General features: G+C 44.9%; 1 protein-coding gene and 1 long non-coding RNA gene across 6 annotated transcripts in view; one reads left to right on the plus strand and one right to left on the minus strand.

Moving 5' to 3' along the window:
- The window catches only part of LOC130356908 (uncharacterized), a 30,876-nt gene extending 16,847 nt beyond the window's left edge, over positions 1–14,029 (minus strand). The window contains exon 1 of the long non-coding RNA XR_008889031.1: positions 13,892–14,029. This is a non-coding gene — a long non-coding RNA (uncharacterized LOC130356908). The remainder of the gene's footprint in view (positions 1–13,891) is intronic.
- PHF12 (PHD finger protein 12) overlaps positions 1–16,505 on the plus strand; it is a 145,117-nt gene that overhangs the window by 54,293 nt on the left and 74,319 nt on the right. For 2 of the 5 annotated variants that reach the window (XM_056559058.1, XM_056559059.1), the window contains one exon: positions 2,000–2,145. The exons of 1 other annotated variant lie outside the window; for it this stretch is intronic. Coding sequence is in view for 2 of the 4 variants with exons in the window: in XM_056559055.1 (XP_056415030.1) it covers positions 15,007–15,060 (54 nt within the window). In the remaining 2 variants the exon portion in view is untranslated. Of the gene's footprint in view, positions 1–1,999; positions 2,146–14,182; positions 14,327–14,347; positions 15,061–16,505 lie in introns of those variants that run through there. 2 more of the 5 variants (XM_056559057.1, XM_056559055.1) reach the window with 2 other exon arrangements.

Genomic DNA, 16,505 nt, shown 5'->3' on the forward strand with positions numbered 1-16,505 from the left:
AGTGGTCTCCAAACTGTGGACCTCCAGATGTTGCAAAACTACAACTCCCAGCATGCCCAGATGCCAAGAGCTGTCTGGGCATGCTGGGAGTTGTAGTATACAGGGTCCCATTACAGCAATGCATGTCGCTTTACGGCGACGTGCATTGCTGTAAAGGGCCCGACCGCGGCTGAAGATCAACTCACCTGTCGCCGCTACCGCCGTCTGGATCCGGGTCTTCAGGGACGAGGTAAGTACCGGGGCCGGTCCCCAGCACTCCCCCGTCCCCCGCCCCGTCCTCCGGTCTTCCTCCCGTCCTCTCCGGACTTGAAGGGGCCGGGCAGGACGGGAGGAAGTAACCACCCCCCCTCCTGCGATTGGTCGGTTAGTTAACCGACGGATTGCAGGGTATAGGAGGAGGTGGCCGGCTTGCCACCTCGCTCCTATACGTTAGCATGGTCCTGGCTATCTGTGACAGCCGGGATCATGCAAAATTACCGGGCGGTCGGGTCCCAGAGACCCGATCAGCTCGGTATCGCCGCAGATCGCAAGGGCGATGGCCCCCCTCGGCGTTTGCCCTGGATGCCTGCTGAAGGATTTCAGCAGGCACCCGGTTCCGATCTCTGCCCGGCGAGCGGCAGAGACCAGAAAAGGCCATGACGTTGTGGAACGTCATTGGTCCTTAAAGCCCAGGGTGCCATGACGTTCCACAACGTCATTGGTCCTTAAGAGGTTAAAGGGGTACTCCGGTGAAAAGCTTTTTTTTTTTTTTTTTTTTTAATCAACTGGTGCCAGAAAGGTAAACAGATTTGTAAATTACTTCTATTAAAAAATCTTAATCCTTCCTGTACTTATTAGCTGCTGAATACTACAGTGGAAATTATTTTCTTTTTGAAACACAGAGCTCTCTGCTGACATCATGACCACAGTGCTCTCTGCTGACATCTCTGTCCATTTTAGGAACTGTCCAGAAAAGCATATGTTTGCTATGGAGATTTCCTTTTACTCTGGACAGTTCCTAAAATGGACAGAGATGTCAGCAGAGAGCACTGTGCTCATGATGTCAGCAGAGAGCTCTGTGTTTCAAACAGACAAGAATTTCCACTGTAGTATTCAGCAGCTAATAAGTACAGTAAGGATTAAGATTTTTTAATAGAAGTAATTTACAAATCTGTTTAACTTTCTGGCACCAGTTGATTTAAAAAAAAAAAAAAAAAAGTTTTTCACCGGAGTACCCCTTTAAGCTCTTATGGAGTAGATAGGAGAGAGGAGGAAGATAACCAAAATTAGAAGTTCTTTATAGTTTTTCTTTCTTTTTTATTTGTTTTCCTCTCTGTGTGGTTACACACACACAGGTATATATTAATAGGTGGGTGAGGCAATTAAAATCATAAGCCTCTATTTGTTGATTGTTGTAAAATGTATGTATGTACATATAATGATTGTTATACGTAGTGTATTGTGTATATGTTTTGTATTTAGATTTGAAAGTAAATAAAAAACTATGATGAAAAATAAATAAATAAATAAATAAAAACAGCCGAGCTCACAGGAGATCAGTGCCCAGCTACTTCTAGTCCATAGTGTGGTCATTAATGGGTTAATAGGCTGGGGCCATAAAAACAGTGTACTGCAACTGGCGGCAGCTTGTCATAGCAAGGACATGTCTGATTCATGATAATATCCTTATTTTAGAGGAAATAAAGTATAATGCAGTTTGCTTATTTGTGTCTAATATGTTATTTTATTTTCATATTTTATACAATAAGAATATCAGTCTGAATATGTGCAGTTAATTGAGTAACTCCACAATTAACACGCAATGCCAGCGCATGCCATTAGGTGGCTCTTTACACAACAAATTTCAAGATACAGAGCTAATCTCCAAACAATTTACTGTAAAGAATCTAGCACGACAGTTCAGCAGCTCATCCTGGGTACAAGGCACAAAACTCAAATATTCTTAACTTTTCTGTATCTGTTCCAGAAGAAAATACTATTTTTTTAAAATTATATTTAGGTTACAGAAAGACAACCTGAGGCTGACGCCAATACCATCCAGCGTGACTTCCACTCTTTTCTATCTTGCACATTAGCCACAATATTGTATGTTGTCATCGTAAAGCAGCAGGAAGGAACTCCCCGGGAATACTTTGGTATCTGACGGTAATCTCTTACTAAAGCAATAAATATATACACACACTCTGGAAAGGTGTATAATACTACAGTTGGATTATGGTTGAATTACCTAAAGCAGTGATCTCCAAACTATGGACCTCCAGATGTTGCAAAACTACAACTTCCAGGATGCCCGGACAGCCAACGGAGGTCCACAGTTTGGAGATCACTAATCGAAAGCCACAAATCAATTTAGAGTGAAGTGTCAATAATGTTATGTTCTGCTACATTTTGCAAAGAACTTCAATACCCAGAGATCACCATGGTTTTAATCCATAAACTTATTTACCGTATTTTTCGCCCTATAGGACGCACCGGCATAAAAGACGCACCCAATTTATAGGTGCAAAATCAAAAAAAATAAAGATTCTTAACCCAACAGTGGTCTTCAACCTGCGGAACTCCAGATGTTGCAAAACTACAACTCCCAGCATGTCCGGACAGCCGTTGGCTGTCCGGGCATGCTGGGAGTTGTAGTTTTGAAACATCTGGAGGTCCGCAGGTTGAAGACCACTGGATAGGAGGTAATACTCACATGTCCCCGCCGCTCTGGACCCGTCACCGCTGCCCTGGATGTTGCTCCATCGCTGTCGCCGCGTCCCCGGGGTGTCCCCGACTCTCTGGACGTCTTCTTCCCCGGGATCCACGCTCTCAGTCGCCGTCATCACGTCGCTATGCACACAGCTCCTGTTGGATGATGGAACGGCGTGCGCGACGACGTGATGACTTCGAAGAAGAGAGCCAGCCAAGCAGGGGATCCCGGCACGGAGAAGACACCGAGGAGGCAGGTAAGGTCCTGTAAGCTGTTCGGGACCGCTTTGATCACCGCATCTGAAGGATTAATACAGGGCATCACCGCGATCGGTGATGTCCTGTATTATCCGGGACCGTTGATGGCCGCAGGTATTCGCCATATATGACGCACCAACTTTCCCCCCCAAGGAGAAAAAGTGCGTCTTATACGGCGAAAAATACGGTACTGGTAGTACAGCAAGAGCTCGTTTCCGAGAATTAGGGTGTAGTTTTAAGTGTGGCTCTGGGTAAAGGGAAGGCCTGGCCTGTGTGCTTTGGGGCAATGCTCCTTTTTTTTGTTTTATTTTATTTTATTACTTTTACATGGTTTCAGTTATTGCGTTATGTCAGTATGTTTTGGTTTGTGGAAGGAAAACCACGCAAATACAAGGAGAACATACAAACTTGTTGCAGATGTTATTTTTTGGTTGATTAGAACCTAGTACCCCAGCACCACAAGGAAACAGTGCTAGCTACTGAGTCACCGTGATCTCTAGTGCCTCCAGGGGCGATGCTAGATCTTAAAAGTTCAGGCATATGTCACACACACACGTAAATAATTTCACATATTTTACATATATAGCTATTACATAATACCCCTATACAAGGGCCAAATACTACTATTGTACACCTTTTTCCCCAACTATGAAAACCCCCATCCTGCTGCTACCCCAATTCTGGGCCTCCCTATTTGCCCCTAATACTATACCACTGTTGCCCAGTTCCCTTAAATACTATAATTTTATTATAATGCTGTCAGAACTATAGTTGATCGCCTTAAAGAAAAAAAAAAAAAAAAGAGTCACGCCCCAAATAGTGCATTATACTACGCCCAGGACAATAGTGCTACCCTAAACCTTAATAGTGAACATGTCCATATTTGTTGCCGTATACAGTAATAATGAACTTTGTGTGCTCCCACATAATGATAATGCCCACTATTGTGATCCTTACACTGTAATGATGTCCTTTTTGTGCCCACAAGAGAGTCAGAATGCCCCATTTCTGACCAAAAACAGTAATTATAACAAGCCTTTTGTGCCCACTATGAAGGAATAATGTCTTTTTCTGTTTTTCTTTTTATGTAAATTAGGTCCTTGGGGCATGGGCAGAGCTAGGGCCGGAGCTCCGGGCACCCCACGTGATCTTCTGTCAGGTGAATGCTCCGCCCGGCTCATCAATATGCACGGCCTTACTCCCTGTTCTTGCGGCAGGTTTTCACCACAGCGCATGCGCCGCTCCCAGTGTACACCCAGAAGTGGCGTCAGTTTCAGCCTCATTCCTGCAGCCAGCAGTGAAGTAGGAGGATGCACAAAGGCATGAGGGTGAATGAGGCTGAAACTGACGCCACTTCCGGGTGTACACTGGAAGCAGCACATGCGCCGTGCCGAGAGAGCAGAGAGGGAGGCCGTGCATATTGATGAGCAGGGCGGAGCGCCCGCCAGGCAGAGGATCACATGGGGTGGCTGGGGCTTTGGTCCTAGCTCCGCCCATGCCCCAAGGACCTAATTTACATAAAAAGAAAAATAGCTGTGCAATGAGCCTATGGTTCCATGCTCTATAATAGGCTTCCACTGTATCTGTGGTCGCCCAGTACAGGAGTTGCACCCTGTACCCTTGGTGTCTATTGCATTGTCTGTATATTGTTATGTGCCTTTAAATGTTGTTGCCATGTCTTGAAACCAAGGAAGGTGTCAGTGACTAGATGACTTGTGGGTGACCTATAGGACCCCTCCAAAGTCTCCCCCCCCCCCCATATAAACCCTGGGAGGGGCTAGTTAGTGTCAGTTTAGAGCATGCAGTGAAGTCAAGACCTGAGAGTGTCTGGTGTCCTGAGGAGATCCAAGGCCTAGTCACGCAGCCACACTTCCATCTCCAAGAGCCACACAGGTGAACCTCAAAGCCTGGTAAGCTACCCAAGGGGTGAAGTCTAGTCAGTCCTAATCAAGTCAATCAAGTCTGTCTAAATTCAGCATGGGTCTACAACATTCTGTCCAAGTCCACTACAAATCCCAGCGAGCCCACAAGTCTCTAAAGTCACTGGTCACCTCCTTGGGCCTAACTGAGCTGTAAAGACTATTCCATCTGTCTGCCCCAGTAAAGCCGTTGTTGTTCCGTAACTTGGGGTTGGAGTCATTATTTGCACCATGCCTAGCCCAGGATACCTCAGGTGGTGCAGAGGTTAACCACACCCTGGCATCACGAATACAAGGGGTTAATGCCATCTGCCCCTAGGGTAATAACATCTGCCCTCATCACACCCTCACCACATATCCACATCCTGAGGACACTTTTGGTAATGGTTAGGCTAAGTTTACACTTCGTAACTTCCAGCCGAACAAAATCCGTCTGGAGATTCCGAGTGCAGTTAGCACCAACTGACTGACAGCGCTAGGACTGCGCGGACATTGCCAAGTTCATAGACGGCAATGTCTGTGGAGCAGATTCCTCCTAAGGAGTAAACAAACCCCTTGCTCCACCCAGTTTTCCACTTATAGAGTACGTTCAGAAGGGCGGATCCACAGCGTATTTTACGCTGCGGATCTGCTGTCGATGGATCCCTAGTTGGTGCCTCAGATGTGCAATACGCGAGCATGCGCAGTATACTCGCACATCGCGGTTGCTCGCGGCCTAGCTCAGGGAGCAAGGGGAGCGGACGCGATGTGTGAGAGTACAATGCGCATCTCCCACGAATCGCAGCAGTGTGTCTGCTCGTAGCGGCGTATTGCCGCTCCGAGCAGGCACATCTGAGTTACCCTGTAGGAGTCCATTAGCAGCGGATCCGCAGCATAAAATACGCGTTGGATCCACCCTTCTGAACATATCCATAGTCTGTCTCCATTTCCTTCCTTTAGTTCAAGCATTGATCCCCTAACTTAGACAGGACTGAGAGCCATATTCTCTTTCCTGCTTCACAAAATACTTTATAGTTGCTTCATTATGTCCCTATATATTATAAAGTTTTGCAGAATATGTTGGTGCTTTACAGATTATTATTATTATTTTGGGTGGAGCCTTCCTCCTCAGTTCTTTCCCAAGCCTCGAGTTAATTATTGCCTGTGACCACCATAGTTAGTTCTCTTAGCAGGCGACATCTAGTGGTCCCTGAGACAGGAAGTGGTGTCACAGAATTGATAGATGCAGACAGGAAGTGGCGTCACAGGATTGATGGATGCAGGCAGGAAGTGGTGTCACAGGATTGATAGATGCAGACAGGAAGACACAAAGGAAAATGACTGCAATTATGTCTTATGGTACGTTGTGTTACGTGAGCCACATGTCACTATGGCTCTGCTCTTGATGTATTGCTATTTGCTTTGCTGTATTCATTTCCTTTCACTGCTTAACCACATGTGGGAAAAACTGGATCCTTCCCTTTTTCTCAGTCTGTTATCTTGCTGGACATAGCAATTTTCTTGAGTCATAACCACTTTGCTTTTCTTTCCTGTTCTGCAGCCTATTTGTTCACATTCTACAGCTCTGTTGCCCAGTATTTTCCAAACAGCGTGCCTCCAGCTGTTGCAAAACTACAACTCCCAGCATGCCTGGACAGCCAAAAGCTGTCCAGACATGCTGGGAGTTGTATTTTTGCAACAGCTGGAGGTACGCTGTTTGGAAAACAGTGCTGCAGACTAAATCTTAACATTAGCATCTTCTGATGATGTTAAGGCTGGTCTGATGTAGGCCTCTTCTGTGACCTATGCAGGGATGTGGAATTCCTATTGCCCGATGCCCGGGACATGCAGTTCTGGGCGCCGGGCAGGTGAAGTTTTCCGGCCCTTAGCCCGGCTTTGGGCAAGCAGGGCCAGACCTGACAAGCGCGGAGGCACTCGGCAGTCTGTATGGAGCGGGCTCCCGACTCGTGCCCGCGGGCTCTGCAGCCCCCCGGCTGTTCTCAGTAGCCGGGGGATGCCGCTAATAGCCAGCACGCGGCGATCGCCGCGGCTGGCTATTAACCCTTTAGATCGCTGCTGACAGCGGTGTCTAAAGGGACATGTGAATGCTCCCTGGTGGTCCAGTGGAGTGGATGGACCCCCCTCCCGCAGCCCGATCGCGAGGGGGCGATCCATTATAGAGGTACCCGGAGGGCTTACCTATGTTCCCTGGTGTCCGTGGCTCTGTCATTGATAGAGCCTGGCTGGACTAGGCTCTATCAATGGAGCGCAGAACACACAGATCAATAGAGTTCAATATAACGCTATTGATCTGTATGAGGAATCTAATCATTCCTCCTAAAAGTCTAATAAAGTGTAAAAAAAAGTTAGAATAAAAGTTTAAAAGACACACATTAACCCCTTCCATGTTAAAAGTTCAAATCACCCCCTTTTCCTATATAAAAACAGGTAAAACATATTTAGTTTCGCTGCGTGCGTAATTGTACGAACTATTAAAATATAACATTATGTATCCCGTACGGTAAATGTAAAAAAAAAAAAAAATACCAAACCACAGAATTGCAATTTTTATAATATCCTAGAAAAAAAAAGAGTTAAAAAGTGATTAAAAAGTCAGATCAATACCAAAATGGTACTGATACAAAATACAGACTATGGTGCAAAAAAATGAGCCCTCATACAGCCTGGTATGGGAAAAAAAAAAAAACTACAGGGGTCAAAAAATGGCAATTAAAAAAACTCAAAAAAGTTCTGAATTTTTTTTAAATTAGTAAAACATGACGGAAACTATAAAAATCTGGTATTGCTGTAATCGGGCTGATCTAAAGTATCAAACTAACATGTTAGCTCAACCACAAGGTAAATGGTGTAAAAAAGAAAACCACCAAATTTGCTAAATGATCTTTTACTATTTCAATTTCACTTCATCGATTTTATATATTTTTTTGGGTTTGGAGAATATGTTATTGAATAATTAAAAAGGTATCATTATAGTAGTTAGTTATGACTATTATAGGGCGAGGAGGAAAAAACAAGTGTAAGGTTGGGTTTACACTACGATTTGTAACTACGGTTCCCGGGCGGCTCATAGACATACATTAAATACGGTTCCCCTATACGGCTGAGTGCGGGAACCGCGATTAAACCCCGCCCCCCCTCCTCCCAGCCGTATACGGGAACCGTAGTTACAAATCGTAGTGTGAACCCAGCCTAAGAGCGAAAATTGGCCAAGGGACAAGTAGATTTTGCTCCGTTTTAGTCCCGTGGACAAGTCGTTTTTTAATTAAATTTCCACACCCCTGCTATGTTATGTAGCCGTTTATATTCTTACTGTGAACTTGAACTTGGGTTTTATGAGATCTAATAAAGGTAAAAAACAACAAAAATAACCTTATACATGACAAATTCATCACTGCTCGGGGTGTCCCTGCTCCAGCCAAGCACTGATGTATACAGCAAGGAACCATTAATGCATGTGAGTGTCTCCAACAGTCAGGTAGGTATACGGGCATGTACCCCCTTCAGCATAGTGAACGAAAAACAACTAGAGAGGCAGCAATGGAACCATGGCGGATTTATTGGTGACTATAGGTCCTTTTGTTAACCCCTCCAAGACCTGGCCCAACATGAGGACACAGCCAATTTTCATTTTTCCTCTTCTATTTGTACATTGTAATGACACCTTTCATTTTATCATAAAATATCCTACACAACACTAAAAAACATTTTTTTTTGGGGGGGGGGGGGGGGGGGGGGAGGGATTAAAATACATTTTTACTTAGTGTACATTACCATATAGCTGACATGTTCTCTGGTGGAATCCGTGCCGCAGACATTGCCATCTACCATCTACCGGGACAGCAATGTCTGCGCGGTCCTAGTGCCAACTGTCTCAGAATCACTGGTCAGAATTTTTCCAGCCATTCTGTTGTGTGAACCCGGACTTATTCATTTTTTATTTTTTTTATTAACTGTTTCAGCTCTCATTTTATAGGAGCAGTGAAAGGGATCCTGTCACCAAGTTTAACCCTATAAAACCCATTGTTGACAAGTTATATGTCAGAAGGTTATCTTCCCTACCATGCCTGGATGCTCTGGTTCCAGTCAAAAAAAAGGCTGGGTTCACACCACGTTTCTGCACAACAGTTCCCGTAGAGGTTTTCATATTGAAAACCGTATGTATTGACTCTCCATTGAAAGCCGTATGCCAAACGATGCATCCGGATGTGTCCCTTTTGCATCCTGTACGGTTTTGTCTGCTTTTTTCCTGTACCCTTAACGTAACCTACCACAGTTTTTGGTTTGGGTGAAAAACCGTATACTTTTTTTTATTTTTTTATTTTTATTTTTTTTAACATGGGAGTCAATGGGAACCGTATGTGTGTACAGTTCCATCCGGTTTGCACCATACGGTTTTTGACTTTGCACATGCGCAGTGCACACTGAAAGTTTTTTTTCTTGGAATCAAACAAATGAAACTTTATTCATAATGGAGTGAAAAGTTAAAAAGTATACATTGTTTTTCTTAAAAAACGGATGCAACCGGACATCATTTTTCAAACCGTATACGGGTTAAAATTTGTACACACGTTTTGATACAGTATAGTCAGGTTTTGAGGAATCAGTTTTTCATCAAAAACCCGATACAGGAACTGTATTGCAAAAACGTGGTGTGAACCCAGCCGTAGTTGAGAAAACAAGTTTAAAAACTCTCCCACTAGTTTGATTCAGGGAATCAGTCAGATGGGCGTGAACTTAAATGTAATAATGGGAGTGACTAATAGGTGATGGGCGGGATTTTACAGTCAGGGAGTGTGCATGTTGTACATTGAGGGGCATACATGCCTAATACATACCCCCTGACTGTTTAATCCTACCCATCACTCCCATTATTAAAACTAAGTTCATGCCTATCTTACTGATTCCCTTAAAGGGGTACTTCAGGGAACTAAAACCATAGTCCATCCTTTCCCTCTTTAATTGTTTAAATATCATTCACCAGCTATCTAGAGCAGTTCCCTCTTCGGTTGTCACTTTCGTGCATGAAGTGAGGGAATTACATCATCCAGCCATCCACACAGGTGTGTGCAGCCTTAGCCAATCAGTCACTGAAAATATCTTTGCTTATAAGTGCAGGAGGATGGGGGCTGCTCCCAGAGAGTGAGCTGGCAGAAAGGAGCTGCGACAATTGCTGGGCAAAGGGGAGAGAAGGATGGCAAGGCTTTAGACTATATATATATAATATATATATATATATATATATATTATACACACACATTTTTACCAGGAGTACCCCCTTACTAAGTGTTTTCCAACCAGGATGCCTCCAGCTGTTGCAAAACTACAACTCTTAGGGTGCGTTCACACTGAGGAGTTCACAAGGAATCATTTTGGTCAGGAAATTGTTGCCTTCTCCATCAAGCGGAATTCAAGCAGAATTCAAGTGGAATTTCCATGCGGAAATGAAGAAGAATGAAAAAGGAGGCTTTTTAACCTACTTTTCTGAATTCCGCTTGAATTCTGCTCAAAAACGATGTCTGGCAGAATTTTTTTTTATCATTGACTTCTATTGGATTCTGCTTGCGGATTCCGCTTGAAGAATGAACATGTTCTTTCTTCAAGCGGAAAGGAATTCAGCGTCGGAATTCTGCTAGCAGACTTTCCGCAGTGTGAACAGGACAGCGGAAATAACATTAAAGTCAATGGGCAGAGGAGATGTGCAATAATTTGGAAAGGAGAATTCAAGAGGAATTACTAAATTCCTCTTGAATTACTCAGTGTGAACGCACCCTTAGCATGCCCAGCCAACCAACACTAGCCTGAATTGTCAGACAAATTATCAAATAATAAACCCACATATCTCTGGAACTGAAGGACGTATCAAGAAACTATAAAAAGGTGTGTGATCAGGGCACCCTAAGATATTTTGTAGGGTGTGCCACGTCATCTTTAAGAAATGAAGGCTGAGCTCTGATTATGTTGCAAGGGGCAACAAAAAACGTTCTGATAAACAAAAAACGTTCTGGGGGTTGTCGTTTTTGCATCAGGTGAAGGATCCGCAGCTTGAGGAACAGTTATAGAGGAAACATCTAATCCCCCAGATCTTCTCTGGTGCCATTGTAAATGGTGCTTGAAGAAGAAGCGCCAGGGCTCATCACGTGATGCCTTGTAAACAATCAGCCGGCTCCATTTACACTGGCCGCAGTAATCTCGGAGCTCGGATTAGTCCTGTACACAATAGCCTAAATTTATTAATCTGCCTGAAACCCTAATTGTCTTTTTTTTATCACAGCAACCAATCACAGCTCAACTTTCACTTTACCAGAGCTCTTTAACCTCTTAAGGACGTAGGGCGTACCTGTACACCCTACTCACGGTCCCGGTGTTAAAAACGTGGTCACATTGTGACCCCGCATCACACCGGATCGGTCCCGGCTGCTAATCATAGCCGGGACCCTGGGCTAACAGCGTGCGGCACCGATCGTTGTGCCGCGCGCTGTTAACCCTTCAGACGCGGCGATCAAAGTTGACCGCCGCGTCTGAAAACGAAAGTAAACGCTTCCCGGCAGCTCAGTTGGGCTGATCGGGACATCGCGATAAAATCGCGATGTCCCGATCAGCTGGGACGCAGGCGGAGGTCTCCTTACCTGTCTCCGCGGTGTCCGATCGTCGATTGATTGCTCCAAGCCTGAGCTACAGGCTTGAGCAATCGGGCTCCTATCTCGCTGATCCGTGCAAAGCTATTTCTTTGCAGGGATCAGCATAGGAGATCAGTGTGTGCAGTGTTATAGGTCCCTATGGGAGCTATAGCACTGCAAAAAAAAAAAAGTGGGAAAAAAAAAGTTGACAAAGTTCATTTAACCCCTTCCCTAATAAAAGTTTGAATCATCCTCCTTTTCCCATAAAAAAAAAAAAGCTGTGTAAATAAAAATAAACATATGTGGTATCGCCGCGTGCGAAAATGACCTAACTATAAAAAATATATTGTTAATTAAATCGCACGGTCAATGGCGTGCGCACAAAAAATTCCAAAGTCCAAAATAGTGTATTTTTGGTCACTTTTTATATCATGAAAAAATGAATTAAAATCGATCAAATCGATCAAAAATGGTACCGATAAAAACTTCAGAACACGGCGCAAAAATGAGTCCTCATACCGGCCCGTATGCGGAAAAATAAAAAAGTTATAGGGGTCAGTGAGAATTTTTAACATATACATTTTCCTGCATGTAGTTATGATTTTTTTCAGAAGTACGACAATATTCGTAGGGAATCATTTTAACCATATGGACCTACAGAATAAAAATAAGGTGTTATTTAAACCAAAAAATGCACTGCGTAGAAACGGAAGCCCCCCAAAAGTTACAAAATGACATTTTTTCTTCAATTTTGTCGCACAATGAATTTGTCTTCCGTCTCGACGGGGATTTTTGGGTAAAATGACTGTCACTGCAAAGTAGAATTGGTGGCGCAAAAAATAAGCCATAATATGGAATTTTATGTGCAAAATTGAAAGCGTTATGATATTTAGAAGGTGATGAGAAAATGAAAATGCAAAAACGGAAAAACGCTAAGGACCAAGGACGTATGAGTACGTCCTTGGTCCCGCTCCCGTGATATAACGCGGGGTCCCACGGTGACCCCGCATCATATCTCTGCGGGCCTGGCATCATAGTGAAGCCGGGACCTGCCATTAATAGCGCGCGGCACTGATCGAGGTGCCGCGCGCTATTAACCCTTTAGCCGCGCGCTCAAAGCTGAGCCACGCGGCTAAAAGTGAAAGTAAAAAGTGCCGGTTAGCTCAGGGGGCTGTTCGGGATGGCCGCAGTGAAATCGCGGCATCCTGAACAGCTGTAGCACAGGAGGAAGGTCTCTTACCTTCCTTCCTGCAGTCCGATTGAATGCTTCAAGCCTGAGATCCAGGATTGAGCAATCAATCGCCAAAAACACTGATCAGTGCATCCCTATGGAGATCCATTGAACACTGTTAAAGATCAGTACATGCAATGTTATAGCCCCCTATGGGGGCTATAATATTGCAAAAGAAAAGTGTAAATAAATCATTAACCCTTTGAATTATCCCTTCCCCTAATAAAAGTTTGAATCACCCAGCATTTCCAATAATTAAAAAAAAAACAGTGTAAATAAAAACAAAAATAAACATATGTGGTATCGCCGCGTGCAGAAATGTCCGATTTATAAAAATATACCGCTAATTAAACCGCACGGTCAATGGCGTACGTGCAAAAAAAATCCAAAGTCCAAAATTGCGTATTTTTGGTCACTTTTTATATCATGAAAAGATGAATAAAAAGCGATCAAAAAGTCAGATCAATGCAAAAATGGTACCGACAAAAACTTCAGGTCACGGCGCAAAAAATGAACCCTCGTAGCGCCCTGAACACGGAAAAATAAAAAAGTTATAGGGGTCAGAAGATAATTTTAAACGTATACATTTTCCTGCATGTAGTTATGATTTTTTTCTGAAGTAATACAAAATCAAACCTATATAAGTAGGGTATCATTTTAACCGTATGGACCTACAGAATAAAGAGAAGGTGTCATTTTTACCGAAAAATTTACTACTTAGAAACAGAAGCCCACAAAATTTACGAAATGGCTGTATTTTTTCAATTTTGTCGCACAATGCTTTTTTTCCCCATTTCGCCATAGATTTGAGTAAAATGACTGATATCATTACAAAGTAGAATTTGTGGCGCAAAAAATAAGCCATAATACAGATTTTTAGGTGCAAAATTTAAAGAGGTATGATTTTTTAAAGGTAAGGAGGAAAAAACGAAAGAGCAAAAACCAAAAAACGGTCCTTAAGGGGTTAAGATATGAAAGTTGAGCTGTGATTGGTTGCTGTGATAAAAAAAAACCAGACAATTAGGGTTTCAGGCAGATTGATAAATCTCCCCAAATACGTTGGTATTTTTAGTCCCAAGCGATTTAGGGATTTTTCTTTTTCCATGTGGATATAGGTTTCCTATGGATGCTGTAATGACAGTCATGGTGTAAGGTCACTAGGCTCATAACCCGTATACCTCAGCACTGCCGTAATACAATGCAATCTGCCGGGAACAGAAGGAAACAACAAAGCGCTCTCTCGTTGTCCCGGAAACAGGAAACCTCCATGCCACCTCCAACATGGCGGCCCGCTCCTGACACACACACACACGTATCGCGCATGCAAAGACAAAGCCAAAACATAAACAAAAACGTGACGTCATCAGTCCCCGCCCCCGCTGTGTACAGCTGCTGCACACGCCTTGTGCCCTCTCTGCGCCTGCGCATAACTGATGACGTAACGCAGCTTCACGCCGCACCCCCAGCTGTGTACCGCTTGTGTATGCGCCCCCCCCTCTCAACCTAGAACGCATGCGCAGCTCAGTGACATTACTGTCTCCATCCAATCTATCCTGCCTCTCTCATGGCGGGTTCTAGAGCTCTCGTTCTTCATCTCTCTGAGCATGCGCACGGTTAGTGACGTCGACGTTTGTCTAATGTCTTCTCCAGCTAACTAGAGCGCGATGCGCAGGCGTGAACTCCGTGACGTCCCTGAAGTCTAGCGCCTGCTCCTATCCTGGCCGGGTAGCGGCTCGGTGCTCCCCCCTCCCTTTCTCGCTCTGTTCCACGCATGCGTATAGAGCTGTCTCCCGCGCAGTCACTTTGCGCCAAGTGCGCGGCCGCTGCTGGGGGAGGGGAGACGCACGTAAGCAACCGCGGAAGGAGTGGAGCGCCACAGTGACACCGTCACGGAGGAGTGTACCGTATACAAACCCTACCGACTCATCTTTCTCCCGACCCCCCCTCCCCCGTGAAAAGACGGGGCCAACATGGCCGGAGCCCTGATGCTTCCTGCAGACCGCAGCCATCGCAGGAGGAGGGACCGGCGACCAGTCGGCTAGGCCCGGGATAGGCCTCGCCATATCCCCGGAGCAGGGAGCGCCCCCTCCTTGGACTGTATCCATCTGAGGCCCTCCTGTCATTCGGATACCTCACAGGAGAGGCCGCAGGCCCTGTAGTGTCTCCGCCCGCCGCTCTCCGTTACTCGGTGCTTCAGGATCTGATCCCCCGGGGGGGAGGCCTCGGTGTCTTGATCGCTTGTTCTGCAAGTCCCTGTGCGTCTTCACTGCGGTTCTTCCTCCGACACCCGGCCATGGAGGCCAAGACCATTGTGTACGATCTGGACACGTCCGGGGGGCTGATGGAGGTAAGAGGAGCCCTCCATGTCCTGCCGTGTACTCCATGGAGGGAGGGGCACTCAGGACGTACATGGTGCCATTCTCGCCCACCTCTGCCTGTAACCGGGACAGGCATGCGCACTTATCACCCTGTTACAGCTGGGGCAAAACTACAACTACCAGCATGCCCTGATGGTCAAAGGCTGTCCGAGCATGCAGGGTGTTGTAGTTTTTCCCCAGCTGGGAAACTTGTACACTGGGCCACATAATCCCCACTCTCTGTTGCCATTAGCTACCAGTCAGAGCTCAGCTTTCACTGTTATTGTATCTGTTGCCCCTAACAACCAGAGCTTATCTTCCATTGCTGTACACTTGTTGCCTGTAGCAACCAATCATTTCTTCAACTGCCTGTTTAAAAAAGAATATGAAAGCTGATCTCTGGTTGCTATGAGCAACAGTTTTGATTAAGTGGGGGAGATTTTTCAAAACCTGTCCAGAGGAAAAGTTGCTGAGTTGGCCATAGCAACCAATCAGATCGCTTCTTTCCTTTTTCAGAAGCTTCTTTACAAATGAAAGAAGCGAGCTGATTGGTTGCTATGGCCAACTCAGCAACCTTTCCTCTGGACAGGTTTTGATAACACTCCCCCAGTGTGTACAGTACAACAACAGTGAAAGATGCTTTCTGATTGGTTAAGAGAGGCCATCCGATAGATATATGTAGATATATATATACATACACACACAGTGATTCCTCAACTTACAATGGCCTCAACATATAATAGTTTCAACATACCATGGTCTTTTCTGGACCATTGTAACTTGAAACCAGACTCAACATACAATTCTACAGACAGTCCAGATCTGCAAAACTTGTCGATGGCCGGAAGAACTGACCAATCAGAATGGGCATTTACTACCGTAAAACCCCTGTATTACTGAAGTGTATGCACTGACTGGTGTTTGGCAGCGCCCCCTACAGTATAGGGAGGTATTACATGTTCTGTACTCTTTACCTGTACCAGGGTTACCTGCTCCTTTGGACACCAGGTGAGGGCGGCTCCATGTTACTTTTTTAGGACATTGCGTGTATTGTACATGACCCTGAAGAAGCTCCTGTCCGGCATGCTGGGAGTTGTAGTTTTGCAACAGCTGGAGGCACCCTGGTTGGGAAACACTGACATAGACAGTGATTTACAGCTCCCAGCAGATCTTTCTTACTTTTATATGTACGATCTTGCGTTATCTCTTTAATTTTTCTTTAATCCTCGCATTTTCCTATGTTTGGATGACATTTTGGTGGCTTCAGAACCAATTACCAGGTTTACATAGTTATGGTCTCAACGTACAATGGTCTCAACATACAATGGTCGTCCTGGAACCAATTAATATTGTAACTTGAGGGACCACAGTTTTTTTTCTCTCCTCTTGCCATGGCTGTGCTTGTGAATGCAGTCTCTTGTCCTCTTTTATCAGC

The sequence above is a fragment of the Hyla sarda genome, chromosome 2, assembly GCF_029499605.1.
Source record: "Hyla sarda isolate aHylSar1 chromosome 2, aHylSar1.hap1, whole genome shotgun sequence".
NCBI lineage: Eukaryota > Metazoa > Chordata > Amphibia > Anura > Hylidae > Hyla > Hyla sarda.